Source organism: Solea solea, chromosome 9, assembly GCF_958295425.1.
Source record: "Solea solea chromosome 9, fSolSol10.1, whole genome shotgun sequence".
NCBI lineage: Eukaryota > Metazoa > Chordata > Actinopteri > Pleuronectiformes > Soleidae > Solea > Solea solea.
In genome coordinates, this window is record NC_081142.1 from 13,828,822 (window position 1) to 13,856,413 (window position 27,592).

Here is a 27,592-nt window from a genome sequence, read left to right on the forward strand (position 1 = left end):
CACAATTAGAAACACAAAAATCTATTACGAGTTTCTCATCTTTGGAGCTGAACTGCTGACGTAAATGCAATTGTGGCATAATCTTATCACCAACTACAAAAGAGTGCCGTAAAGGTTGTGTGATAATGCTATCACATGAGGTCAAGACAGCAACCTGGAACTTCCTGTCCTCTCCAGCACGAGTGCCAAACAGGAAGTAGGCCATTGCAGGCTTCTCCCATAGCACAGGAAGTGTAGGGTTACGGCGCAATTGACCATCTCGACAAAGTCTCTAAACACCTTCTAGTGCAAGGCTGCATTTGACACCTGTCTTTACTTCCTATATATCTTAAAGATGAGAAACTTTAATCAGATTTTTGTGGTTTAGGGTAGATCCACTGGACAAAGCCTTATTAAGATCTGACACGGTTCCATTGATAGATGCAGCTATCAGTTTCACAGACAGCATGCATAAATAGACCGAGGTAAATTAAGAAGTAAATGATAACAAAATCAGATATAAGAATTGAGATAAAAATGCATAGAGGAATATAACTGAAGGGTCGCTAGCATGCCCAGACAAAAGACGATTGGAGAGGAGAGAAGAAATACAAGATAGAGGATAAGGCATCTGAGGAAAGGATAGAAAGAAAGGGACCAGAGAAGCACAGAGTGACAGAGGAAGAAAAAGAGAAGGGAAGGTTGGAGGAGGATAAAGGGGGGGTAACCCTCTTCAATGCCGTGTAAACTTTTGTTTTTCTTCAGCTAATGTGACAAAATGTGATGGTGGCACATTGTCACATCGCAGTCCCAGTTAACACAAAATAAGTACGGAGGAACAAGGAATGTGCCTACAAATACACAGAGAAAGAACTACGGTTGTAACTGGAGAGTCTATTATCACAGTGTGTTGGAGTCAAGGAACAGAACTGGGTAAAAGGAAGGTAGAAATTCAAGAAACTAAGAAAAAAGAGAGAGGGGAAAGAGAGAAATAGATGAATAAGGGCAAAATGACGGCTTAGAGTGGTAGATAGGGAGGACCTCATATGGATAGGAGTTGAAATTTAAGTGGAAGGAGGTTGATAATGAGTCCGACACGCGAGGGCGTGAAAAGGCACGATGTAGTTGTGTGTGTGTGTGTGTGTTTGTGTTTGTATGTGTATATACACAGTACAGATGTATATCTATATAGAGCTTTTATGTGCGTTGGTATCGACACAGGCGCGCATGTGTACAGTATGCAAGAGTATGAGTTTGCAAAAACACTGTATGTTCATGAGAGGCATCCCAGCAAGCACTTGACAGATAATGACATGCAAGAGGTGGCCACGTTCAACTCTAATATGAGCACAAAAACATTCCTATATGACACAGATGTTTCCTTGCCTATGTACAACTAAGATAAGTGACTCTAGTGCTTATTTAGAAATCCTCGGCCCAAATGACTCTTTTTATACCGTGATATTTAGATACGATCTTGTATCCCGCAACAGAACAGCCACCGTTTAGGTACGTTTATTAGAAGATATTAAGACGGTTTAAAGTACTCTTGAAATACTTAAGCTGTGGACATCTACATGTTCAAATGTTCAATACCGAAGCAGATCACGTCATATATACATATATACGTATATGTATATATATATATATATATATATATACATAAATATATCAGATATCGAGATATATCGAGATATATCAAGATATATCAGTATCAAAATGTTTGTTGGGATGCACAGAAGGTCAAAGAGAGAGAAGGAAAGACATACGGATGTAGAAGTAAACCATCATAGACTAAATGGAAGAGATGACTCAGAGACAGACAGAAAGACAAGACCGGAAAGACAGGGATGAGAGACAAGACACAAGGCAGAACAAAACAGACTCGAGCCGCAAGACCGCAAACAAGAAGACAGACAGAGGGAGACAAGCAGACAGACAGTGACGGATGGGTACAGACATACTGTACAGTACGCGGGGGGGGTTTGGGGAGCAAGGGAAGGAGGAGCAGGAGGAGGAGGAGGGCATAAGTGGGGGATAGAATAAGTAGACTGTGGTTTTAAATTCAAACAAAACAAATAAATGAAACATGACTCAAAGTGGATTTGGAGGTCTCACACACTGGGGCTTCAAATCAAGAATCAACTTCACGCCCCCTCCTCCCCAACTTAAACTCCTCAGAACACCTCAGTGCAAATGCATCTTGGGAAGTCTTGGGTTGGGTGGATGTGGCGTGTGTGTGTGTGTGTGTGTGTGTGTGTGTGGTGGTGGTGGTGGTGGTGGTGGTGGGGGGGGCTGGATGAGTAGGAACTGAGAGGGAGATTCAGAAGAAGAGACTGAGGGACATGAAGGATAGGTAGCATTCCAAAATACACCGTGTCGATCCAAATGGGATTCATACGATCGCTGCATGGGACAGTCTGAAAGACAAATGTCACCTACACACACTTTGAGGGATTTACACGAGAACTGACTTGTACTTGACTGACACGGGTCACATGTACTTAAGGGCAAAGCTTTCCAGTACATAAAAACAGCCGTTTTAACAGCCGTTTTGTATGCAGTCAGAGAAAACCCTGCGATGTGCTTTATTTACAATGAGATCACAAAATCCCCAGTTATAATTATAGTTGAAATAAAACCCAGATGGAAATTTGAAAGTAAACTTGGGCTTGTGATTTGTTCTCCTCTGAACTACTCTGCGTTCTCTCAGTCCTCTAATTTGCTGTTAATGTCAGTTATGTTACTACCTTGGGCAAGAGGTGACCTAACCTTGTAAAGAAAAAGTTCACTCCTGTCATCTGAAGAAAGTAATCCCTTTTTTTTTAAAAGAAAATGTCACATTTCCAAAGATAGTGACAAAAAAAACACCCAGTTACACCCAGATATGGCTCAGGAAGAAAAAAATAATTAGAATAATTTGTTCTAGCCTGGCCTTACTAAGAAAAAGTGTCTGAAACAACGGAGACAGATCTCATTATGGTTGAGATATCACATTATTCTGCCCTGAGAGTTATTATTGCATAATCCGGATGTCCAAATAGGAGATAATTACAAAAACATGTTGAACTGGAGAAAAAAAAAAAAGGGAAAAGCCCATCATTTAGGGAGAGAGAAAAAAAATCTGCAGTCTAATTTATCAAAAAATATTAAACTTACTGAACAACAAAGGTGAAAGGGCAGCCCATTCCTCACACAGACATGCATGGGTGTGGCTATGGCATGAGTGACATATATAGGTGCACCCCCATCCACTTGGGCACACACCAGAGAACCAATACAATCCAAAAAAAAGTCACCCAAACCCATCCAGGCATGCCATTCATTCCCAAATATAGCAATGTTCCAGACACACACGCACAAAAAAAAAATAAGAAGAAAAATGAAAACCGGACAAATCCACAAAAAGAACTAAGTCCAAACAGCATAGACAGTACCAGAGTGCAGCTGTGTTCAACAAAGAGGTATGCATCAATACTATTAGATGTTTTTTAGCTATGGTTTGTCTCTGTCTGAATTTTGCCTCAAATCGAAAAGAATGGTTAAAACTGGATACGTTTATATATTTTTTTTTTATTTATTATTTTTAGGGGAAACGTTCAATCAAAGTGTGTCTGATGCTGCTCTTCTCTCCCTGGGGCTCAGGTCGGCCAATGGACCGGGAGCTGTAGTGGCTGAGTGAATGAGGTTTCCCCACAGGAAGATCTCTCTCTTCACCTTTTGAGTAACTACACAGTAAGAGCAACATGGGCAATAAAAAGGTCGGCCACATGCCAAATACAGGCCGCATATCACTAAGCCAAAAAGCCACGGGAGGAGTCTACCTGTAGTTATTTTTCACAAGGTCAGGAGTTCAAGGTCACGTGATACTACAGCACTTTACACTATATCATGAGAGATTAAATAAGAATCGATTCGGGGGGGGGGGGGGCAAAATGTGAACTAAATGTCAGTGTCACGTGCAAAATAAGTCACCGCAGTACCATTAACTAGACACAGGCCTGTATGATATGAGTGAACGGAAACTATGTCATGTCAATGGTCCAGTAAGATGTCACAAAATGTATTTGTGTACATGCAGTACATTATATGTGTGGTACCCTCTCCTACCCTGCCTTTAAAATGTAGTGCCAGGGAAAGAAAAAAATAAAGAATCCCAATTGCATGGACAGGCTCCTCATTCACAGAGACCAGGAGCCCAGCCGGCCCATTTGGAATTGAGAGAAAATAAAACATGTACCTTTCATTGGAACTACTAACAACATATACTCTTGTTTCAAGCCCCAATGTGGAGAGAAAGACAAGACGCCTCACAATGGACGAGGGTGAAAAGCAGTCGAGAGAGAACGCCAGAGTACTGCACTAACTCTAGTAGTGGGTGGTGTTGTAGAGGGATTTGTGCCAAAAAACAGAGGTCAGAAGGTGGACATTATCGGCCATTTTGGTGAGGCAGTGTTTGCTGCCCCAAAATGAAGGGGGAAGCCAAAATAATGTGCAGCCTTTAGTGTCACCTTGAAGCTGAGATTACACCCTCTTGCCGCCTGAGGACACAGGCGCAGTAAGAAGATCCTTTAGACACACTTGCTGGGTGAGGCCAATGGCATTTACATATAAGCTGTAGGGGTCGGCCTGCATTAACATACCTTGGCTGTGCAACTGTTAAACAGTCACTATGGGCGGCTCATCAGAATGGAAATTGTTACTTGAAGGGAAGTGACAGTGGTATCTAATATTAACAAGCAGTGAAATGACAGGATTTCAGTGTGGCCCTTTTTTTTTCCTGTTGTCTTACAAGCAGTCAAATCATACCGCAGGTATGTTTCGTCATTGTGCTCATGCTCTTCGTTGGATATTCTCAGGCGAGATTTAGGAGTGTAATCAGGGATTTGCATCAGAATGGGAGGTAATTAAGGCTTTTATTTGTGTGTGTGAACAAGCGCAGTTCGGATTCAACGTCGCTTGAGAGGTGGCTATTAAGTTCAGGACTCCTTGAGACAAACATCTAATAGAGATGGCAGGGTTTTGTTTTGGCCAGTTAAAAAAAACACAAGGTGTAATCTAGCTTTCTTTCCCAACGTTACACACAAATGCATAGCAGGGCATGCATGCACATTCAAAATCAGGCAGATTCCACCGTAGAAGGCCAAACATGCACATGCAAACATTACAGTCCAGTCTTCCTGCGTCTGTGTTATTCATAAGACTCCGAATTAGCTATAACCACCAAATTTGGACATATGATGCTCTACTGTGGCAAACGTTGTGGACACTTTTTTTTTTACAATTACTAATAGAAAGCACTCTTTAGATTATTTGTTTGATTACTTTCCTAAAGGGCAAATTAAGTGAAATTGATCTACAGCTATATTCTTGAAAAGCAAAGTTCTGCAGTGTTCTGCAAGTAGCCATGGAAACATGACCAGTGCAAACTTTAAAGTTGACTTATGCATATTTGGTCAGTGAATAATAACAATAGTTTGGGCAGACACTTGTTTTACGTAGGCAGATTCCAAAAGTGCTGCTTTGGTTTCTCTTGGAAATTTCCAATAAAACTATCAGAAGACAAATAACAAAGATTGAATTTTTAACATTTAACATTTAATACCTCTTTCTTCAAGAAACAAGTATATAACGTATGTATAATACAGGTGGTGCTGTAAAATAAGCAAGAAACTTCACCACAGCAGGGGACATGAAATTCAATGTAGATTGCAGGTTAATTCTCAAGAGATAATGGGCTCATGCTGTTCTGTTAAATCTAATTAATGTTGCCCCTTTTTTCTTGTTGTGTGCTGTAAATTCACAGTTCTCTGTGTGTGCGTACGTACGTACATGAGTGCATATGAAAACAGTGGACATCTAGGTGCTGCCATGTGAAAACAAAAGCATCCACAGTAAATGTGATGCTGTAGTATTGATCCACAATGGCTGCTCGAATCACCATACATCCCAATCTGGTCCAATCAGGTCTAATTTTTTGTTTTTTTTCAGTAATGGATTGCTGTAAACAAGATGACAGGAACACTGGCTGTCTACACACTTATTTAATTCGGCATTTGCATTTGCAGTTCGAGACTCAAGAGGCAGAGCAGCATCCTTTTTGAACAAAAGAAAGAAACAACTCACACAAACAAATGACCCACAAAAGACACACATGTTTAACAGAAAAGTATGTTGAGGAACAGAATTGAAACAAAGGAAGGAAAACACACACACACACACAACACCTTAATCACAACACAAAAAAAATGAAAATAAATAAATAAAGGAAAGCCAAAAGGAAAATGCTTGTTAAAAAAACAACAACAAAGTAAAGAGAAATAATCAATTGAAAAAAACCACAGGGAATGCATAAAGAAAAAGACCATCATGGCTAAAGGGATTCTATACAGGCATGCAAGCGCAGTTACATTCTCCCATCATGCAACAGGTGCTGTTATTTCCACGTGCTAGTTTCATGACATGTGCAAGAAAGCTTTAAGGTGCAGAAGCAATACCAAAGGATGCAAAACGAGAAAAGGCCCCACAATGCAAACATAAAAGTAAATTAACAAGACCCGAGTTACTCGGGTTTGCTTTCATCATTTCTTCCTTGAAAATAAAGAAAGATTTCTCTGACAATCATTTAGCAGTTTGGTTTAACTGATTAGTATTTGTTCAAATTAGTAATGAATCGAGCTCTCTAAAAGGCACATAACAGCTAAAAATTTATCAACATGTTGATTTTTTTTTTTTTTTTTTTTCAAATGTGGGTTAAAAAAAGTTAAAAAGAAAAAAACACACCAACCTTCTCGAAGCTCTGAGGGATGTAAAGGGGTTGATGCAGAACACAATGACATGAGGAGAAGAGAAAAATAGGGGAAACACAGAGAGAGTAAAAAAAGCCACCTCAAGGTGTTTAGCTGCAGCTACATTTCCCTTTTCTTTAATCTTTGTTTTCCTCATTTTCCCCATGTCCCTGCTATCAGTGACACTTGTCTTGAAAGTACACTTGCCTGCCCCACCCCCCCACCCCCACCACTTAAATAAACTTTGAACCAGAACAATCAGATTCACACCAGTGGCCACATTGTTGTCTATGAAGAAGAATATAATGTGGTGCCACTGGAGTCAAATCAAGCGTACCATACTCATAATTCAAAATTTCACAAGCTCCTTATAGCCACAAGGATGGGCTCCTGTGGTGGCTGTATTTGCTTTTGTTAGAGAAGGAAACCAAACAAAGAGAAAATAAAGAAAAAAACTAATGAGAGATAGAAAAGAAAAGAAAAGAAAAAAAAAGACACAGTTTGGTCTGAAATTAGCAGCTGCGGTTTAAGACGATTAAAGTTAAAGTTGGTCAAAGCCAATCAGTAACACTAGGCATACGGATTCTGTTTGAGTGGTTGTCTCCAATTGCCCTGGTGCAGGCTTTGGTTGGGAATATTCTTAAAATGGATCCATACCACAGCTGCTAATCTCAAGTGCATATTGCTTTGTGGAAAAAAAAAACAACAACCAAAAACATAGTCAACATCAAGTATCAGATTCGATTGCCAAACGTTAACTGAAAACAGACAAAGGTGGACACCATTAAGGCATAACAAGTGTGCTAGTGTAAAAGTACCTGAGTAATCATGACCCTTGTGGGCTCTTTAAAAGCATGCCAATGGAGCCAGTGTTCATGGAGACTGCATGAATTGTTGGAAATGTGTGATTTTAAACCATAGACGCTATGCTTACATCCCTGTGCTGTGTCAACAAAGTGTTCCCACTACAATTGCAAAATGATTCCTGTAGAGCTCTTGATTATAAATTGCATGAACCCATTAATTTCTGCCTTGCATATACACGGCCAAGGTCAACAGCAACCTGACGTTAACGAGTTACTGCATGAGAGTGGAGACGGCATGAGCCTCCACAATGAACGCAGGCGAGAAGAGACGCTGATAAAGATGAATAATGAAGCTTTTTTTTTACCATCCTCTACTCACTGTTGAATTTCTCCTCCCTATGCCGCTACCTCACAGGGTATGATAATAGCAATAATAATGAAAAAGCAGCTCCCTGACCCATTTTATAATGTCAGGGTAGTGAATTATTTATTGGGAACAAAGTTATTTGGTACACAGCAGAGGGAACAAACTGAGCAGATACCATCTTTATTTAATATGCACAATATAAATAATACATGTTGAAAATGCATCTGCTTCAATTTAATAAAACTCCCTCAACTGGGATTCACTGTCATTTAACATTAGTTGGAGAGGGTCTGCTTTAATCTTAATTGCCAGTTTCCTATGAAACTCAACATTGCCTTCAAACTGACTGTTTTTCATACTGTATCTTCACCAGCCAACGGACTGTTAAAGATAATAACCCAAAGCAGAAATGGGGGAATACTATGGATTTATGCTCCAGAACACCATGAAGAAAAGTAGAGGAACTTGTACTACGTATAATCTATGCGATAAGAGCATTTTTTTCATGAATTACAGAACAGCTGACTCCGTTCGTCGGTCCCTATTAATTCCCCACAAGGAAATCTTTTTCATCCCCAGAACTGGAGAAGGCTACAGGGTTGAGATTTTGATTGGTCGGCAGTAATACCTTGCCATACAATCAAAATCAACACTTACCGTTGTGCTCCTCTACCTGAAAGAAACTTGTTTAAAAAAAAAAAAAAAAAAAAAAACATTGACTTCTTTTTTGGCGAAGTTTGACGAAGGGATAGACATTTTATCGGGCACACAGGAACAAGAAAGCGGCGTCTCACAACCGTTAGAGTAAAGACATACGGCTTGTTGTGCTACACATTTCCTTCCGAGTGAGTAAGGGAGGGCATTGAAAAGACAAAATGGAGCAAAACATCATAACAGAGAACATTAGTTGGTCAATTATAGTTTTACATTTGGGAGTTTCAGTGCATATGAAATTACACTTATGGGCAGGCAATACTATCAATGCTAAAAGATTTATAATTCTATTTAGCCAAAGACATTTTGCGAGTATACATCGGAGCTAGAATGGGAAGCAATAATCATTTGTCAAGCTCAACAGTAATGCCACTTAAAAGCTGAGCTGCAATGTGCATTTGAGTTAGAATGGGTGGGTGTGGGTGTTTCTTATATTTTCTCTGGCCTGGCTCTGGGGTCGGGTTGCTCCCTACCTCGCACATAAAGGTTAGCAGGGGACGAGTAGCGCACGCCTTCCACATTAGACGCCACGCACTCGTACTTCCCCTGGTCTGTCTCCTCGCTGTTCTCGATCTGCAAGGCACCTGGGAAAGGATACCGTCCAACAAAGACAAAAACAAAGGGACGGGAGAGAGAGACAGAGAGAAAAAAAGAAAAAAAAAGCAGGGAAGAAATTATTAGTTGACCTTTCAGTGACATGAAACTTTTCTTAATGGAGAGCATCTTGAACTTCTCAAGAGCTGTTTCTCTCTGCAACGCTAACACAAGGTTCCTCTCCGGCCTCGGCCTTACACACACATACAGCGAGGAGGAATTCATTCATTTGTAGCTGCGTTGGTGTATGCAGCTCGTGTAAGAGGAGAGAGCCCTTTCCCAAAAAACAAAAAAAAAACAACAACAAGGGCAAAGAAATGATGTAAATGTGACGAAAGCTAAATGAGGGAACGGCGGGGAGATGCTCCTGCAAACTGATTTACAGACTCTCCTTTTGCATGAGGTAGAGCCTGTGTGTGTGAAGAGGGAAGACAATCAGTGGAAAACATGTTCAAATAGTGTGTAGTTCTACAGATATAGTGATATATAGTGTTTATTATTTGCTGTTAATACACTTTGTTTAGAAGTTATACTTCTCTTTTGAGTTGTGACCTAATGCAAATTTGTTAGGGTATTACAGTGTGTTTCATATAAATGCTTGAGGGCATTCTTTATTTTTCATTTTTTTTATCCCTATCTTCAGATTTTATCTCCCGCGTGTGTAAATGAAGTTCACCGGAACGCTTTCGGAATAAAAATGGGAGAAGGGGCGTGGGGGAATAGAGACGGGAGGTGAAGCGACGGGCGTTGGATCATTCCTCGTTAGAGTGCTGTCGACGGCACTTCCTGATGATATCATTAGGCCTTCTGGCTGGCTCAGCAGACAGATTGCAGCCTCGGCCCGCCTGACAAACACAGCACCGCCGCTCGTTAGCATTTAGCCAGGAAGCATCAATACGCCGGCCGCTGCCCGGGACGCTTTGTAATACACCATAACCTACTCCATCACACCAGCAAGCGGCGTGAAAAACAATGTTGTACACGGCTACTATTCCGGAACATTGGTTTAATAACACTTTTCAGCTGTGCCGCGAATGAGCACGTCGATCCTGCTTAATTGTAAAGATTAGTCACGGTTCCACCTTAAACATAAACCAACGCTATCCGAGTCATTTACACCTTGGAGTCGGTACAAAGATATGCGCTTGAAGATAGGAAATCCATTCTCTATTTTCTTTTCAATTCTTCATTTGCCTCTGCAGCTCGGATCGTCGTCAGCCCCTGAGGGAGCTGTTCCTGGCACATACTGTATCTCAATCAAATGAAAATGTCCACCTGCAGTGTGCAGGTGGTGGAGTCTTAGCTCTGTGTTTACGGAGGGATCTGATTTGGATCTGTTTGATATGTGCTTGGGAGAGCAAACGCAAGCCTGGTGGCAGGTGGGCGGAGTTTGCTCAGAAGCCTGCGCCTCAACACTCGGGGAGACCACAAAGTCAGGACTGTGCGAAGTTTACCTCCACGTGGACGCTTCCCTGAAAGCTCCGCCTAAGGCTCCTCCACAAACTTGGTCCCTGTGCTGGGTTACGAGATATTTGGAACACTAAAGCTAAAGTTGGTGCAGGGTTTTTTTTCTCTCTCTCCCACCAATGCTTCATAAATAGTAATGTCAGGTTTTAGGGTTTGTGCTGGGCCAAAACTCGCCTTTTGTTAACCGCTCACAGCCAGTTTTATCCCAATAAATATAATAGTATTTAACAGGTTTTCATCCCGTGTCTGTCTGGAGTAGAGCTGAAATTCTTCCAACAAATAGAAGTGTCCTGATCTAAAAAATGATACTTCACAAAATGCCATCTGAAGGTCAACAAAACAAAGACACCAACATGCAGATGGCTGACAGATAATGAGCCAAACATTAATTGGGAGCCAATTAAAACGAACCGCTGTGAACTGTTCCTCCTGGCATAAGAGAGAGCAAGAAGAACAAAAAATAGACGAGTCTTTGAAGGGATGGAGAGAGAGGGAGAGAGAGAGAGAGAGAGATACTCTCATCAATTCCCGCCAGCTTTCGTAGAGGCTCCTTGCTAGGTGGTGTTATCTATTGTTTCCAGTTTCCCTACTGGCTTCATTTCATATTCTTGCTATTATTTCAAAGAGGAGAATTGTGATGAGCACATGAATACTCCCTCCACTAGTGGAGCACAGGGAGAGAGTGGGAATATGTGAGATGAAGACGGGAGGAGAAACTCCTAGAAGGAATCATAGAAAGGAGACATAAAGGAAGCAAGGCACAATGGAAGAACAATGAGAGACGGGAGAATGGAAATGAATTCTTTTTCATATACGTTTCGTGTTCCTTGTCTCAGGCCTGTCTGTTATTGTTCATTCTAAAAATGAGGGAAGAGGGTTCACTATGGGGTCACACAATGATTAATGATTTTATGCAATTGTACATAAAGTACTCGATCAAATGAGATCTACCTTCAACAAATGTTTGAGAAGGAGGCCGAGTTTGGGAAGGAGAGGATATGAGCAGTTACATATGCGCTCTCTTTTGTCGCTAATGTTCTTTTACTTAATTAGAGAAATATTTAATCTTCCACATGCATATTACTGAAACATTAATTCAGGTATTTGACCTCAACTGTACTCCAGAGGGCCGTGCAATTATTTCATGGGTACTTGACTTGATATATCTTGCTCATGTTGGACACTGTCTGAAACGTCGAAAGAAGTGCATCTACGTCCAGACAGGACAACTGCTCACAGAAAGTGCCACCCCTCCTAATTCATATTTCTCTGGGTCAGATGTAAAGCACAAAAAGATCCAAACAGAAGACAAAAGAAAAAAAAAAACATGGCTCTTATTTTAGCAAATCAAGTTATTGATATGAAAGGACTAACGTTCAAGGAGGATCAATTAGTCTCCATCTAAGGCAAAGTGATCCTTTCTAGCCACTAACATTCAAAACGGCCAAAGCACTGCTGCAGCTCCTGGCTGCATGACTGCGCCACTGCCTTCGTCTATTCAACAAAGAAGGCTGTAGTGGGTCTGAGATATCGTGGCAGCCTTGACAGCTGCCCTGGTTAAAGGCGCTGCATGCTGCAGGGTGTTCTGTGGAGCGCCAACGACGCTGAAGGTTGTAATACCAAATAAGAATGCCTAAACACAATGAAACAAATTGGTCCGGTTCTAGGATACTTACTATTGCACTGGTGCTGTATAGTTTTCAGTCTATTGAAATCTCAATATTTTCTTAATAAAGGTTTGCAAGGGTTTAGATTTCCCACTAAGGCGGGGCTTTTTCCTCACGTTTCAATGCCAGCGAGCATGAATCATCATATCAGAAATCCAAATCAAATTTTTTTTTGAAGAGCATCTATATTTAGCTTTAATAAAGACTGATATGAATAAGGGGAAATAATAAAGTGGAGGAGGTATAAGGATGGGGGGGGGGGGATGAGAGAAAGAGATCTGAAAAAAAACAACAAAAAAACAGGCGGGCAAAATCAAAGTCACATCAATAGAAAGTGCAGTGGACAAAAGAGAGATGAAGAGAGGGAAAGAAAGAAAGAGAGAAAAAAAACACAGGACAGATGAGGGAATAAAAGAAAAGCAAGCCATGGATGATTAATTCCACAAAGTGCCTCAAGCCGTGGTCTGCCCACCCCGGCCGGTGCTTTGTAGCAGCTTTGTCATGTCTGTGCCCCCCCAGTCCCATTTGTGTAATTCAATTAGTGTGCTCCAGCGGGCCTTGATTGATTTGTTTAGGCGATCAACAAAATGGCTGGCCCAGTCGCACTCTTTCTTCTCCTGCCTCTTACTCCTTCTGCTGCGTCCCACTCGGGCAACTTGGTGGCACACTGTTCTTTTTCCTCGTTTTACCTCTCGTTTTCAGTTCACGCCTGTCACTCGTTTATCATCTCCTCTCCTCTCCTCTCCTGCCATTCCTCCTCCACGAACTCATCCCAACATCCCCTCATTAAAGCTCTGCTACAGTGCAGTTAAGAGCCACAATTAGCCCCTTACTGTAGACGTAGGAATGTTAATGATTATCGCTGCAAATCATTTGACAATTTAATAACCGATTAACCGCCTGTGTCTGCTTCCCATAGTCTTTATCGACGCTTTTCCACTTTACAGTTCTAGCGCTACTCGGCTCGGCGTGGCTCGACTTTACTCGGTCTGCATTGTTTTCCATTCACCAGAATACCTCCTTAATGTGGGCAGGGTCGTTATAGCCCGGCTGTCGTTTCATACGTGACACAAACACACAAACTAGTGAACTGAATCATTAGAATCAGTTAATTAAAAAGAAAGGTTCTGTACTTCCTGCAACTAAAATAAAGCGGTTGTGAGGTTCTGATCCGGCTCATGTTCGCCGGCTTTCGGCAGTGCTGTCGCCAAATAAACCAGACTCCTCTATTAAATAAGATTTTCGACATTTCTTTTGCTAAATGTTGGCGATTAACGCATGTTTTCAGAATGTTTTAAGTCTATTTAACTGATCTACAGTTTCGGCATGGTTCGGTTTGATTCCCGTGTCGGACGTCGCGCTCAGGATACGAGTGTTAAAGCACTGAGAGCAAATGTGCAAAAACATTCCTGCTACTACGTTACTAAATTATTTATACGTGCAGTATTTATAATTGCATGGGTCTATTGAGAAAGGTTGACATCAGGCCTGGGAAAAGTTGAAAACAGCGAGGAAACTTCACACTGCAATTGCATTCTTATGCATGATGTAGAAAGACCCAAAGCCCTGTCAAATCCCACCTCACTGGCGACTGTGTTTGCCTAGTTTTACAGCCGAATATACTACCTGCAACTTTCGCTCTCACACCATACGAAAGACAACCAGAGTGACCACTAGACACTCAAGTCTGGACCTGCAGTTTCCTCCCTCCGTGTCCTGGCTGTCACTCGTGAACGCTCTGTCACCACCCGAAGGTCAGTACACTGTGATCGCACCAGCATGTGGCCCCGCGTGTGACGCTATTGTTGTCAGCGCCCATCTGGTGGCTTGTAACGCTCTCATGGAATCAGTAATAAACCAGGTAGGGAGTCGAGCTACCTCTATACCTATCGCTTCCCTCTAGGCGGCATCGTATGGAGGCAAACTGAATGCAGATTTTGACATGGCGTGAATCCGTGCTCACGTGGAGTGATGTAATATGACTCGGCGGAAGGACAATCGTGCCTCGCCTGAAACTTCAAAGAGCTTTGTTTTCTGAACAGGAAGAGTGCGCTCGAAGCAGATGAAAGTCTGCATCAGTGTGAGAGCATGCAACTGTGCAAACAAAGTATTCATGTCCTTCGCAGACACCTTGATCTCAATTATACAACGCCGCATCTCTCTCCAGCTATGAAATTGGTTTTCTTTCTACCTAAGCGCCATGCACTCCTGATGGAGTTTCGGTGTTCTCATGTGGCAACGTGGTAGAGAGAAATCACTTCTTTTTTTTTTCCAGGCTATTTATTTCATTATGCAAATGAAAAGTTCATAAGTCACGCCTGCTTTTGTTCGAAGCGATGTGATAAATGAGACCTTTTATGCAGAGAGGGCTGAGTTATGTTATGTTAGTGAGAACTGAGGGTGCTAAAGGAGTGAGGGGTAGCGTAAAAATTGAAAGGCCACTGCCTAGAGATGTCAGTTTGAGGATGGAGGACTTTCACCTTAGTGCTCTATTGTTGTAAGGGCTCATCTTCCAAACCTAAAAGACGTTTATTCAATTTCCGTAAATACACGTGGCAAGTTGAGATTTTCACTTACCTGCACGACCTGTTGAACAAAAAACATTTTTGCAACAAACACAATCGACCACATTGAATCAACTGGGAGAAAAATGCCTCAGCAACAAAACCTGGTGGGTATTTAAAGTGGAACGATTGATTATTTTTTGAACAAAGTCTCGTGTGTAATTCATCACAGTCACACTGCTTTTCCGTTGTCACTCATGCCCCCTTCTTGATGTCATAATTAAACGTGGTTATACCGTGGAAAAGTAAATACAATAAACAGTTGGCAACCAAATTTGATTTGCTCATCGGGGGTTTCCTGACACTGATGATGTGGCGAAGATTGTAGAAGGGAACAAACACGGAATGCCCACAGAGGTGGAAGAACTGCACATTAATGACGACGCGTGGGAAAACATACGCTATGTCAACACCCACAGACACAGTGGACACAGTGGACAGGACACAAAACATGAACGACAGAGAAATGTTAGTGGTCATGAGAGGTTTGTCATTTTTATGGAGGAAAAGGCTTCTTGGTATTCCCCATATTTAGTCAGTTGGGGTGGAGTTAGGAGTGGTTATGTCTGGTTATGTATCAGTTTAAGTATTTATTTTTTCTTCCCTTTTTTACTGTGATGGCTCTTACCTCGAATTGGGGTACCCTCTGGAGGAGACACAAAAACGAAGACACAACATCAGTTTAATTCAAGGTTAATGTTAGTAATAGTTAGAAAAGAGTTATTTGGGTCGGAAGGTGGGTCACTGGAAATAAGTCATCGATTTATTTATTTTTTCCCCATTGAAAACAACAATACCTCTCGCTGTTGGTATCACAAAGGACCTGGGAGGTTTATATGGTGATGGCATACTCGTCTCATTGGCCACTTTCGATCTGACTTGCCATAGATTTAGAAACAAAATGTTTCACTGACGGAGCAGAACAGGCCTGAGGTCTTGGCATGAGTTTTATCATGGCTGCAACCTGGGTGATAACGCTGAGAGTAAGAGTTTCGACCTTTTATTGACATGGATTGCTGCAGTGGCAGTAGCCCTTTCCCGGCCAACCGACCTTGAATAAGAGGTCAGTAAAACACTTAGGGTCTCACTCTTCTCTGCCAGATATTAGTATGGAAACTACTTGCTGAGGGACAAGCGGAGTCTCCACTGAACAAGACTTCCAGACTGCACCCTCAGGCAACCGCAAGCAAAATCAAACAAATCGAAATTGTTTTTCATCCTACGTCGTAAACCTGCTTAACTGAGACAGACAGACTCTTCACCTCAAGCTTCACCCATTCTTCCCTGTTCATTTCGGTCCTCTCCGTCTTCCCAACTGTTTTATTTTTACCGGGAGTTGCACTGCATGCTTCTCAATTCTTTGTTTATTGTGAGTCTGTATTGTATTACATGCTTGACTGCATGCCAAATGTCCCATTAGGGACAATAAAATATTGAGCTTATTCAGTAGGGTGGCTCGTAGGCTTTTCAAATGTATCCGCAAGATCTTGGTCCAATATAAAATGCAGACCTTATAGGCAGATGTTAGGGCGTGGGCAGGCGTGGTAACTGTCCTTTTTCTATCCCATTGTTTTGCAGCAGTTTTTCTCCAAACTCCTTTTTTGCTTTATGCTACTTTCTGTCAACATCCTGCATTGTGTTTGTGTGTATTTTAGTCTTTTATTTAATCCCCCCGCCGCCCCCCCTGCCTTTTTCTTAGTTTCCCTCTTAAAATCTACGGATGACTCATGGCAGCAACATGCCCTTGGCCATCCCTCGAGAGTGCCAGCAGGGTGGCATCAATCCAGGAGAGGTGGACTACTTAGCAAAGACAGCCTGCAGGCACAGAGCTGAGGGTCAATGTCATGCAAATCCCATTGAACCTAACTTTATAGACCCAGCCCATCCATACAATCATACAATATATAGCAACAACAACTTTTTTGCTCAGCCCACAGAACAATATCTCTCCTAGAAATAAAATAAAAATCTCACATGGGATAGTAGTTACGTCTCCGTGTGAAGATGCATCCTTTGTGATACCAGCAGGGAGGAGGAGGTAATCACTGAGTTTGAAGTTGTGCCTGGTTTGCAATGCATGCATGTGGACAGATTTCCTTCCTCAGGGTTGCTGTGCACTTCTCTGTGCTTTATATGCATTTCACAATATACAGATATAGTATTTGGCTATATATTTAAAGGGTATGTTGATAGTAACCAAAGTTATACAGTAAAATCCTGTGTAAATAATCTATTGCAAAAGCTGTAAATGTAAAAATAGAGTGATTAAAAAAAAAAAATGATATCAGCTTGTTTGTGTTCGTTATACAACTTAACATGTTCTTGACTTTTATGTTTGTGTTAGATTTTGAGAAAGACTATGAACGTAGAGTGTCCATAAACACTGCTCTATGCACGTACATCTACTACAGTCATTGGAAAACCAGGCAAAACAACAGTGACATTGTAATTATTTCTGCAATGATTTTGGCGACCACATAATCATAGGTAATCACAACACAAAAGACAAAAGGGTTGTGGGAAGGTTACAGTGTTACGGAGTTAGAGTTTGATTAGAGGCTGCAGGAAGCAGGTTTATTTTGCTTTTGCTGAGATGAGATTTTAGTCGGGGATTGCGCTTACTACTTTCAAGGTTAGGTGAGGTTTAGGTCAAGGTTAATGTGAGGGTAAGGTTAAGGTTAAGGTTAAGGTTAATAAAGCAGGTTTATAAAAGGAGAGGCCATCATCACGTGAACCTTGTAAAATACTGAGTGACAAAAGAGTGACTGAAAAAGAGAGAAGAGTAATGAGTAGGGTGAGGTTGAAAGACAGATGGTTAAGTTCAAGGTCATTGGTTTAACAAAAAATAGGAGAAAATGGTCTAAGTCTTAAAAAATAAAGCAGTAAGAAGAGGAAAAAAATAAAATAAATAAACCTTATCCAAGGGTCTGAGCAGCCAGTGTTCAGCAACAAAGGCAGATTCACTCAACATTTGGACATATAACTCTCATTTTAAGCTTTAAAGGGGGTTGACGAGATTAGATCGACAATGACCTAAATAAACCTCAACATGCCACAGGCTTCCTCACGTTATCATTGCAGCATTATCTGCTCTGCAGAACATCCCAGCTGTTTTGTTAAAACAACCATCTGAATACGTTTAAAATATTATTTAAGAATGTATTCTGGCTCGAGGCAATTTGGCCTCTTGAGATCTTGCCCATCTCCATGTGAGGCGCACACAGGGTTGCGTGATTGGTTGACACAGAGTCTGACCACCCTCCAGAGGGTATCTGGCTGACCTTTTCATCACCGTAGACACCCATATGGGATCCTGGTGGGGGGGTCACAACAGGTCTGAAAGAAAACTTTGCTCGTTGTTGCCACATCTGCAGCGGACCTAGCCGCTCGCTGCAAAACAGCTTTGATGCCAATAGATGTGAGCACAACTTGAAGAGCATTTATAGTGGAATGTGCACAGAGTAAATCACGGACAATACGGACAATGATATTTATAGATATGTGAACCCCCCCCCCCCCCATTGTTTCACTGTCTATCTGCCCTCTGTTAATCTGTTCTGGCTAACAAGGCCAGTGAGGGGCCTGGGGTCTGCTGCCAGGGGAGAAATGTCAGGCTCCCTCCACACCTCTAGATGAGCTCCTCAGGGAATCCAGACCCAAATATCACTGCCCCGTGAGCACAGCGTGATCTGGCACATGGGAAGCAGCCAGGCAGCAAGTCCGCTATCAAGCAAACAACGGCTTCAAAAACCCCTCTAGACCGTGGACCTTGTTCAGACCTGGTATTGACATCTGTCTTGAGTGATCCCATCACAAGAGGACATTTGTTAGTTCACACCTGGTATATGAATGTGCTTTCACGCGTGTGTGCAATAAGCAATCTTTCTTCCCCACGCTGTATATGCAAATATACACATACAGGATGTTAACACTGACCTTGTCAGGACTAGTGATCCTCATGGGAACCAAAAGTTAGTCTTAATAAGGTAGATGGCTCAGGGTAACACTATGAAAAGGCTGTTCTAATGAATCAACGTAAATGAGGGTCCTTAAAAGGATAGCTGTGTGAACAAGGGTGTGTGTGTGTGTGCGAGTGTGAGGGAGAGATAGAAGATCAATATGTGGTAGTCAATGTCAATACTGTTGTGGTAGCCAAGAATTAATCGATATATATGGGAAATGCAGAGACGTGTAAAGATATTTTTGGTTCACTGTGAAAAAGGCCAGGAGACATCGACTGTGTAGGTCATCCTTAGCCTGGGACACATTTGTCTACAAACTACTAAAAGACTGCGGTCATAAGTGATCCATAGGACTTCTGGATGTGGTTTACGTGAACCTCCTCAATGTGTCTTAAGTATGTTCACACCTTTACATCACCTGAGATGGATGTCAGTACCAGGTCTAAACAAGATCTAGTTCACTGCTGGCAAAATATACTCTATTTTACAATTTATAGACGGGAAAGCCTCCTTTCCCTTTGCCTCACAGTTACCCCCCTTAGGCTTAATAGAGTGCCTGGAGCAAGAGAGCAAAGGTAGCACCCAGGAGTTGTCAACAGCAATCCCCTCCAATGGAAGAATTGAAAATTCTGCCCCCAAGAACCTCTACGTTTGTCCTGTTTAGGGCACCGCGTTTATCTTTGTAGAACACAGGACAAATACTAAAATTGTGAGACCCAAGATGGTATCTCGAATTGTGAAGACATGTGAAGATGGCAGCCTGAGGGGCTCTGGAGTGCAAGCGGTTTTTCTCACCAGCATAAATCTTGCTGAGCTGCTGAATGTGCTTTCCATCAGAAGGACTAAAAAAAAGTAAGACCCCAAAGCTTACATTACTTTACGAGAGCCTTGGTCCTGGAACAAGGGAAATAGTCATTTACATTCCTGTCCTGGTATAAATAGTGAACTGGCTTTAAGTAGTGGGGCTCACAGGGAATTACAAAATGTGGCCAAATGTAAGTATCACTTGAGCCCTCACCCTGTAGCGACAAGCAACAGACCATAGCTACAGATCTGTAAGGCAGTGAGGACGGGGGTCGGTTCAGTGAGAGCAGAACATGTTGACCCAGCCCAAGTGTGGGATTGGAGCGTGCGGCCATACAATGGTCCTGAAGTGGCCTTCACCTGGAAGGAACTCAAGATCCTTTCAGACCCCATCAATGCTTTGTGCACCTTCCAAGGATTTGCTGAGACAACAAAGCTGTCACATTGAAAGCTGCGTTTCAACCACCCATATATTTTAACAAGAAGTTGGAATGACTTTGACTTCACAGGGAGAGTTCAATTATGTTCTCTAAGCCTCCTGTTTTACAGCACAGCAGAGAGAGAGGATAAGATGTGACAGGGGGGGGATTCTGCAATAAAATATGAATACGGTCAAGAAAAAAGTAAGAGTTATTTTCTTGCTAAAACTTGCTATAATTTGTTGCCTCAAAATACATAGTTTGACTTCCACGTACAGTATATTGTATATAAAAAAAATCTGAGCTGAATCAAAGTGGACAGTGGTGCCTATCCACCTTCTCAAGTCATGGTGCTATTTATCCTTCATTTGCCTTTCTGTGCAGGTGAAAGAAAACAAAATTGGCACCGGGACGAGTGTGGGTAAAATAAAAGTAAAAGGATAAATAGAAACAAACCATAAATACAAAAACAAGTGGCAAAATAGGACAAGAGTAAGGGAGAGCAGGGGATGCATGCATTTTGGATAGTAGTTTAAATATGCCATCTGTTTCAAGGAGAGTGGGTGGGCTTGCTGGGTTTTGCAAGACACTTACCAAATGTTTCTGGAAATGAGAAAGCAAAAGAAAAGTAAACAGAAAAAAGGGAAAGAACAACAAAGTATTTTAGGTTAAGGCTGAAAGTGACTGCCACCCAAGAATGAAAGGTATGCCATTTAAGTATTTTAGGAATTCTCATTATCATTAGATATCACATGAGTGATGAAGTCGCAAATGTAAATAATTTCTTGATAAAACACAAAAACTACTAATTATAGGCATTAGTCTTTGTAAAAAAAAATCACATCAACACAGCAATGTCAAAGATTTAGTCTTAGTTTTAGTACTGTATTATATTGGTTTATTTTAATTTATTGATTTTCTTTTTTAGTTTTTAATTGTGTTATTTGTCACAGCCCAATGACATGTGTTGAAGACTCTAAAATGTGCACTGAGACACATTAGAGTTTCAGACACAAATACAGACAGAACACACACACACACACACAAACATAGAAAACAGCAGTCTGTTTTAGTTAGACAGGACACACACAGAGACAATTGAGGAAATCATGAAACAGACAATAACACACAAGAGTTATAACAGATAGGTCGTTCTCTTTGTCTACATCTTTGTCCGTTAATGAGAGCGATTCCATGCCGGGTTTACAAAGTTAGCTGGTAAATCTTAACATCTAACACGTATATTGGGAGCCTTCGGGTCGTTTAATATGTCATTAGCTACTATAAGGTGAGCTAAACCTGTTGAGGCTGCATGGTACCCAAATACTACTTTTTACGATGACCTTAGTTATCCATGTCCTGTGGAAATGTATCTTTAATATGTATCAACATGGCAAGATGTAATGATGCAGTAAAGTACAGTCAATCTTCTGGAATATAGATAACACATCAGATACTCTGAATCAGACTAAGTTGTGTTAATGTTGTCAATTAGGAGAATAATATAAAGAAATGTGCAAACATCAACATTGGACGCCCATTTCTAAGAGTCTAAGTTGGGCCAAAGGTCCACCATAGACCTGACATCAATATCGATAAGTTAGATCAAATCAAAAGAGAACTGCGAACATGCATGGATAATGACATAACAGCTTCGATTATTTGGAATACAGCCCACAAGAGTCACAACTAGGGCAGGAACTCAATGGCAACAGACTCTTTATTTAGTGGTGTCCACCCTGATTTACGTTTGCAGTAACAAATCAAGTAGGAGCCATTGGATTTTTCAAATGGTGACAAATCATCGACCTAAAATATCTACCCCTTATTGCCCGAGGACGCTCTAGGGTCTGCACTTAATTAGCAATATAATTAGACTTTGCTTTACTGGGCCTCTCGGTGGAGTTTAATCAGTTGGAACAGGACAACATATCCAACCCTGACAGTCGTGACAGTATTATGTGGACTTTGCTCTCATTGTAGACTATGACACACTTCTGGGATGTTGTGAATTATCTGACCTCAATCAGTAATGCTGCACTCTTAAATACAATTGCCAGTTTTGCAACCCATAGACCAGATAATTATCTCTTGTTAAAAGTGAGAGCACAAAGTGATTGACAGCTTTAATGATTTTTGTCACTCATGTCACAGTCTAGAAAGTGAATATATACGTTTGTTTTACTTGAAACTATCCTGTTGCCTTATTTTAATCTAATATAATCTCTTTAATCTTATTCTGTAATCCAATTCAATGATTGCACATTCCTTTGTGGTTTGAATGCATTTTCAGATTTGTTGGACAAATGCAACCCAATTGAGATCACTGGAACCGAGACCAAAAAAGGTAACACTAGGTTTATTTGGGAAACGGTAATGTGAAGTGTTATGTTAATAAGTGTGGATATGTGTCTGCTAAAAAGTTCATGAGGAAAGATTGGGCACTGTAGCCACTTAATCTGCAAAGCACAAACAAAGCACATGTCAAATGTAATAGATATTTCCTGAGGGAACAAACAAAATGCTCGCGTTAGCAAGAAGAGGAGACAAACATAATATTTTGACTTTTTTCTTACCTGAGCGTAGCTGTTTGATTCTTCCATTACTTGCACTAGGGTCAATGGGCAGGAAGTCTTTGTACCAGGTGATTTCAGGGTCAGGGTTGCCGCTGGCGGCACAGAGCATTGTGGCCGTCCGAGTGCGCTCCACCACTTTCAGTTGAGGGCCCATGTCAATGTTAGGGAAGCCTGGTGGGAGGAGGTCCTCTGCAAAATGAACAATAAAAAAGTGCACATGAGTCATCTGACTAGAAACGCCAACATTGGAATTACAACTTGTGAAATTCCAATGAAGTCACAATGAATTATCCTGCCGTAAGTGTCTGCTGGTCTGCTATATAGTAAATACAATGACACTGTACTAATAAGAAACCTTTAATAAAATAATCTAACATTTATGTTACAGTGTAACTAAAAACAACTCCTCATGAATTAGTATGTGGGTAAATATACTCAACAGAGCCAGCATTCCCATGAACCATGGAATCATACATCTCATCCCAAAGTGTAAAAAACACAAAGAGACCAAAGAGAGCCAAATTATATGGCTGTATCTGACATTTTGCTTATTTTCTTTTGACCGCTGAGACAAATGGGGATGCATGGCGAACAGATAAATGCATAACCCAAGATATATTGTGTTAAGTAAACGTATACTCTATTTCATTAAGAGTCTGGCTCACCCTTGGGCCGATGTGTGTGAAGGCACTGGAGACGTTTAAGAGCAAAGAGCGAATAAACCGTATACAACGCTTTCCTCGATTTCTTCCTTCTCAGATAACGAGATGGCTTTTTAATTGTTGGAGAAACCATCCTGTAACCAGATGCTTGCTGATTAGACTGCCATCCCCACTATCTACTTGTCCATTAAGAACCACGTGTCCTGTTAAAAAGCCTTTACAAAAGACACTGTCTATGTGCTTTTATTATTGTATAACAAGGGGTAAATAAATGGCTATATGGCTATAAAAGCAAAAGCCAACAGGGGAAACACTATAATGAAAAGTAATGCCTAATAGTTTAGTGGAATAAATGCCACGAGAGATAATCTGAGGTGAAACAGAGCCACGCAGAATCGTTTGGTTGAGACCCAGGATAACTCAGATATAAGATTTGCATTATTGCGATGCTAATTCAAGAACACTTGTGAGTACATGTGTCCATTTAACAAACACTGTAGTTATCCTTGGAGCTAATAATCATGATCGCGCAGTCATTTCACTGTTCAAAGATGACAGAGCGTGCTACGGCCGTTGCTCTCCTCACACGGGCTCCTCTTAGGGCAATTAGTTCCATTGGTCACATTGTCTGACCTCTACCCTGACTGGAGCCGGAGCAGTGACTCATTCTAAGATGATGAGAGCCGAGGGGAAGAACCCTAAGGTGTAATATACATCAGAAGCTCAAGGCCACGTTACAGCTCGCATAAGATTCACTGACTAAGATGCTGGCCAGTGGCACAGCTGAGGTCACCGTTCAGCTGCCGAGCCAATGACCTCATCTCCACTCTGTAGACATCATGGTGGTGTCGCAGACAATCGGGAAGCACTAAATTACAGGATATCAGTGCAGTTTTGGACGCACTCTAAAAGCAGGTTCTGCCTGCCTTTACTTATTTGGTAATACATTTCTCCACTTTTGACCTTCACAATGAAATAATGCTGAAACTACTCATTCAGAATCATTGGCCAAGGCTGTCTCACATAATATGGTCATGCAATTTTTTTTTTAAATAAAAAAGATTGGGAACGAATAGTGTACCTAAATATTTTTTATTTAATTTCTATCATAAATGTGTTGCCATGAATACTGCATTGCTTTGTGCACTCGGACTGCTTAGAGATGAAGGGACATGGAGTCGCAGGAAGCCACATTTTGAAAATGTAATCTTTAAAACTCAACATACGGGAGAACAGAAAGAGAACTAGATGGTCTCGAACCAAGTCCAGACAGGTTACATCTAAGTAAGGCTGACATCGGTGGAGTGCAATGAATATTTCAATGCTAGGTTCAACAAAGTACAGGCATTTACAGGCAGAGTTTTAGGCTCTGTGTTGTATCGCTACATGGATTATTAATGATCACCTCTGTATAATCTCTTCATACCAATCCACGGGCAAGAACAGCAATGGCAAGACCACTCAAGGACAAGTAAGAGTACTATGTTCTTCCAAACTCCCTCTTCTCTACGTCACAAATGATCCATGTATAAAAGGTGCCACAATAGGTGTTGCACTCTTGTACCTCTCTAGGCAACTCTGTTAAGGAAAGGGAACCTGCAAAGGTTAGGTTTGACTTGTGGCAAACATCAATGTAGAATATTCAAGCACTGAATGCACTGCACTTCAGGCTTATACAAGCAGAAAACACACACACACACACACACACACACAGACACTCAGTAAGTGAACTTGAGGCTAATAAAATTAGGCAAAAGACAGAGGGAATCTGTCTGAAGGAGCAAAGGAGGCCAGGACAAGTAGGGAGGAAAAAAAAACGCAACCAACCACAACAGCAGTAATCAAGACGGAGGTAGATTCACACAGAGATTATGCTATCATTACAGCTGCACTGACCTGATGCAGCACTGACAGCCTTTCCTGAATAAATGGCATGTATGCTGGTCACTTACTTCCCTAGTAATACAGTCTGATATCATCGTTCACCCTGAAGCTCACAGACTCCGTCGATAAAGGCGGCCATGCAAAAATAAATAGATCACTCATCGTGAGAGTGTTACTTCAGGGTTAGCCAGGCTGACTGAAGAGAAGAAGGCAACCAATGACACGGGCTGATAGTACCCTAGAATCCCCAAGGGCCATTCCCCCGTAGTGGCGTGGCGATTGCATTTATGTGTTATGTACCGAGGGTTCTGTGTGGTGAGAAAATCCTCAAAGGCCAAATACAACCAAAAAATGTGCTCCTACTGGTCAATGACAATGCGGCTGTTTATTTTGCCGAGAGCAACCTCTGTCACTTCGGCCAATAATCATCATGCTTCAGAGCTATGGTACACATGCTGAAGTTATAGTCAGTATTGCGCCAAGGATTCAGGCCTTGGAGTTGCCTACTGTTTGTTTCCTGCAGGAACCAATTATTGTTTATTTTACCCTGACTGTTCGTGTCCTCAAGGAGGCATTTTTCAAGCCCGGTCTGACAAACAGTTCACCAGATGAAACAGCCGGCATGATCAGCATGAATCCAAAGCTTAGCCTCCTAAAGTCTTTAGTTTACCTTACTAAGATGATGATTTTCTGTTATTCTCTTAGGCTATTTTTGGCTTGAGTACCCTCATTATCCATAATAGTGTTTAATTTTGCTACACCATTTAATATCATTACACAAGTGACAGGTGCAAAGCCTTTAATCAGCCTCTGGTCAGCTTAGTCATTGCCTGGTTGTTAATCTGCCGACTCATGCCTGCTGTTGCATTCTGCTTTCTATCATGCTAAATGTGGCCCTCTTAAAAGGTCTGTCCTTTAGACTCATTAAATTCTCCTGACTAATCCCATTTCCACAAACGCACTCTTACCAAACTATCACTTTTTTTTTTTTTGCCTGGTATAGAAATGACTCTACAAACCTACAGCAGTTAATTGCAAACGACTTTCGTGAATTTAATAAACAGCTGTGTGAGCTCTTTCACTTTGTCCATAGCAAGAAAGTATAGTAAAGTATAATAAAAAAAGGAGTCACATTGGTAGTTCAAGCTCCTTTTCCACTACATAGCAGCATAATAACATATAACTCACTATCTCTTGGTGTTGTCTATACCATATTTCCTAATGTATGTTTTTCAGAATAAACAGTAAAGACAATGTATGCACAACTTATTGTAAATTGTATGTAAAATTGTATAATAAGCTACAGATGCAACTGAACCACTAACCCTGTCGTCCTGAGCGTTGGTGAGGATGTTATTCTACTGCATGGACTTATTTTATGCTGCACACCTCATGCATTTTCATCTGGTGTCAAAATCTGATACGCTGGCTTTAAAGCCGCTTATTTGAAGCCATTAATTATCTCACAGAGTGGAGAGAGGGAAAAAAAGGGAAGCAAAAGAGGTAAAAACCTGACTGTCGGTTTTACTGAGACTGAAGCAAATTGCTGTGGGGGGCTCCATCCTCCGCACCTATTACTCATATTATTATTTTCACTTACTGAAATGATTTAATTTCATCAGCAGGATAATCAGGTTAACTGATTACCCAGCGCCACAGCATAGAGACACAGGCTTTAAGCAGGTTTGTGTAATAATACCACAGAGGAACTGCTGGGAGACAGGCAGAGTGAGAAGGAGAGAGAGAGAGAGAGAGAGAGAGAGAGAGAGAGAGAGAGAGAGAGAGAGAGAGAGAGCAAGAAAGGAGGAGTAAACTGGGGTAGGAGAAACAGAGGTTAGGATTAGAAGCTACGCATGTAAAAGCATATTAAACACAGTGGGAGACAATGAGGAATACCAATGGAACGCTCTCTTTTTTGGCTCATAAATGTGGTTTGAATAAACAGATGTGTACGTAATGACCGTACACAGCACTATCTATCCCTACTGTACTCCATGCGTATAGTACGAATAACAGAGTACATATAGTATTGTATATGTTTATATGAATGTCATATTTACAGGTCCACTGCACACGTGTGCAGCACTGGTTAGTGGAGGACTCACTCCAAACAGTCAGTGAAGGCACCAAGTTGTCGCCGATGTGGATGATAAAGTGCTGACTCCTAGCCACTGGTTTACGATATTTCTGCACTTTTCCTGCCTTGCACCTTTTCCATGCCATTTCCTGAAATGTATGGCCAATAGGATCCCCCTGTTGAATTGCTTGAGATGTATACAAAGGAAGACAGGGGAACAGTGATCCAGGGACAGAGAAGAATAGCAACACAGGGAAAATCT

The 27,592-nt window shown here is 41.4% G+C and overlaps 1 protein-coding gene across 12 annotated transcripts in view; it reads right to left on the reverse strand.

Annotated features, from left to right (window-relative positions):
• The window catches only part of ptprsa (protein tyrosine phosphatase receptor type Sa), a 202,433-nt gene that overhangs the window by 59,725 nt on the left and 115,116 nt on the right, over positions 1-27,592 (reverse strand). For 7 of the 12 annotated variants that reach the window (XM_058638234.1, XM_058638235.1, XM_058638237.1 and 4 more), the window contains 3 exons: positions 22,708-22,896; positions 9,128-9,238; positions 6,767-6,778 (listed from right to left, as the gene is read on the reverse strand). In XM_058638234.1, the coding sequence (XP_058494217.1) occupies positions 6,767-6,778; positions 9,128-9,238; positions 22,708-22,896 (312 nt within the window). The remainder of the gene's footprint in view (positions 1-6,766; positions 6,779-9,127; positions 9,239-22,707; positions 22,897-27,592) is intronic. The other 5 variants (XM_058638238.1, XM_058638236.1, XM_058638242.1 and 2 more) reach the window with 1 other exon arrangement.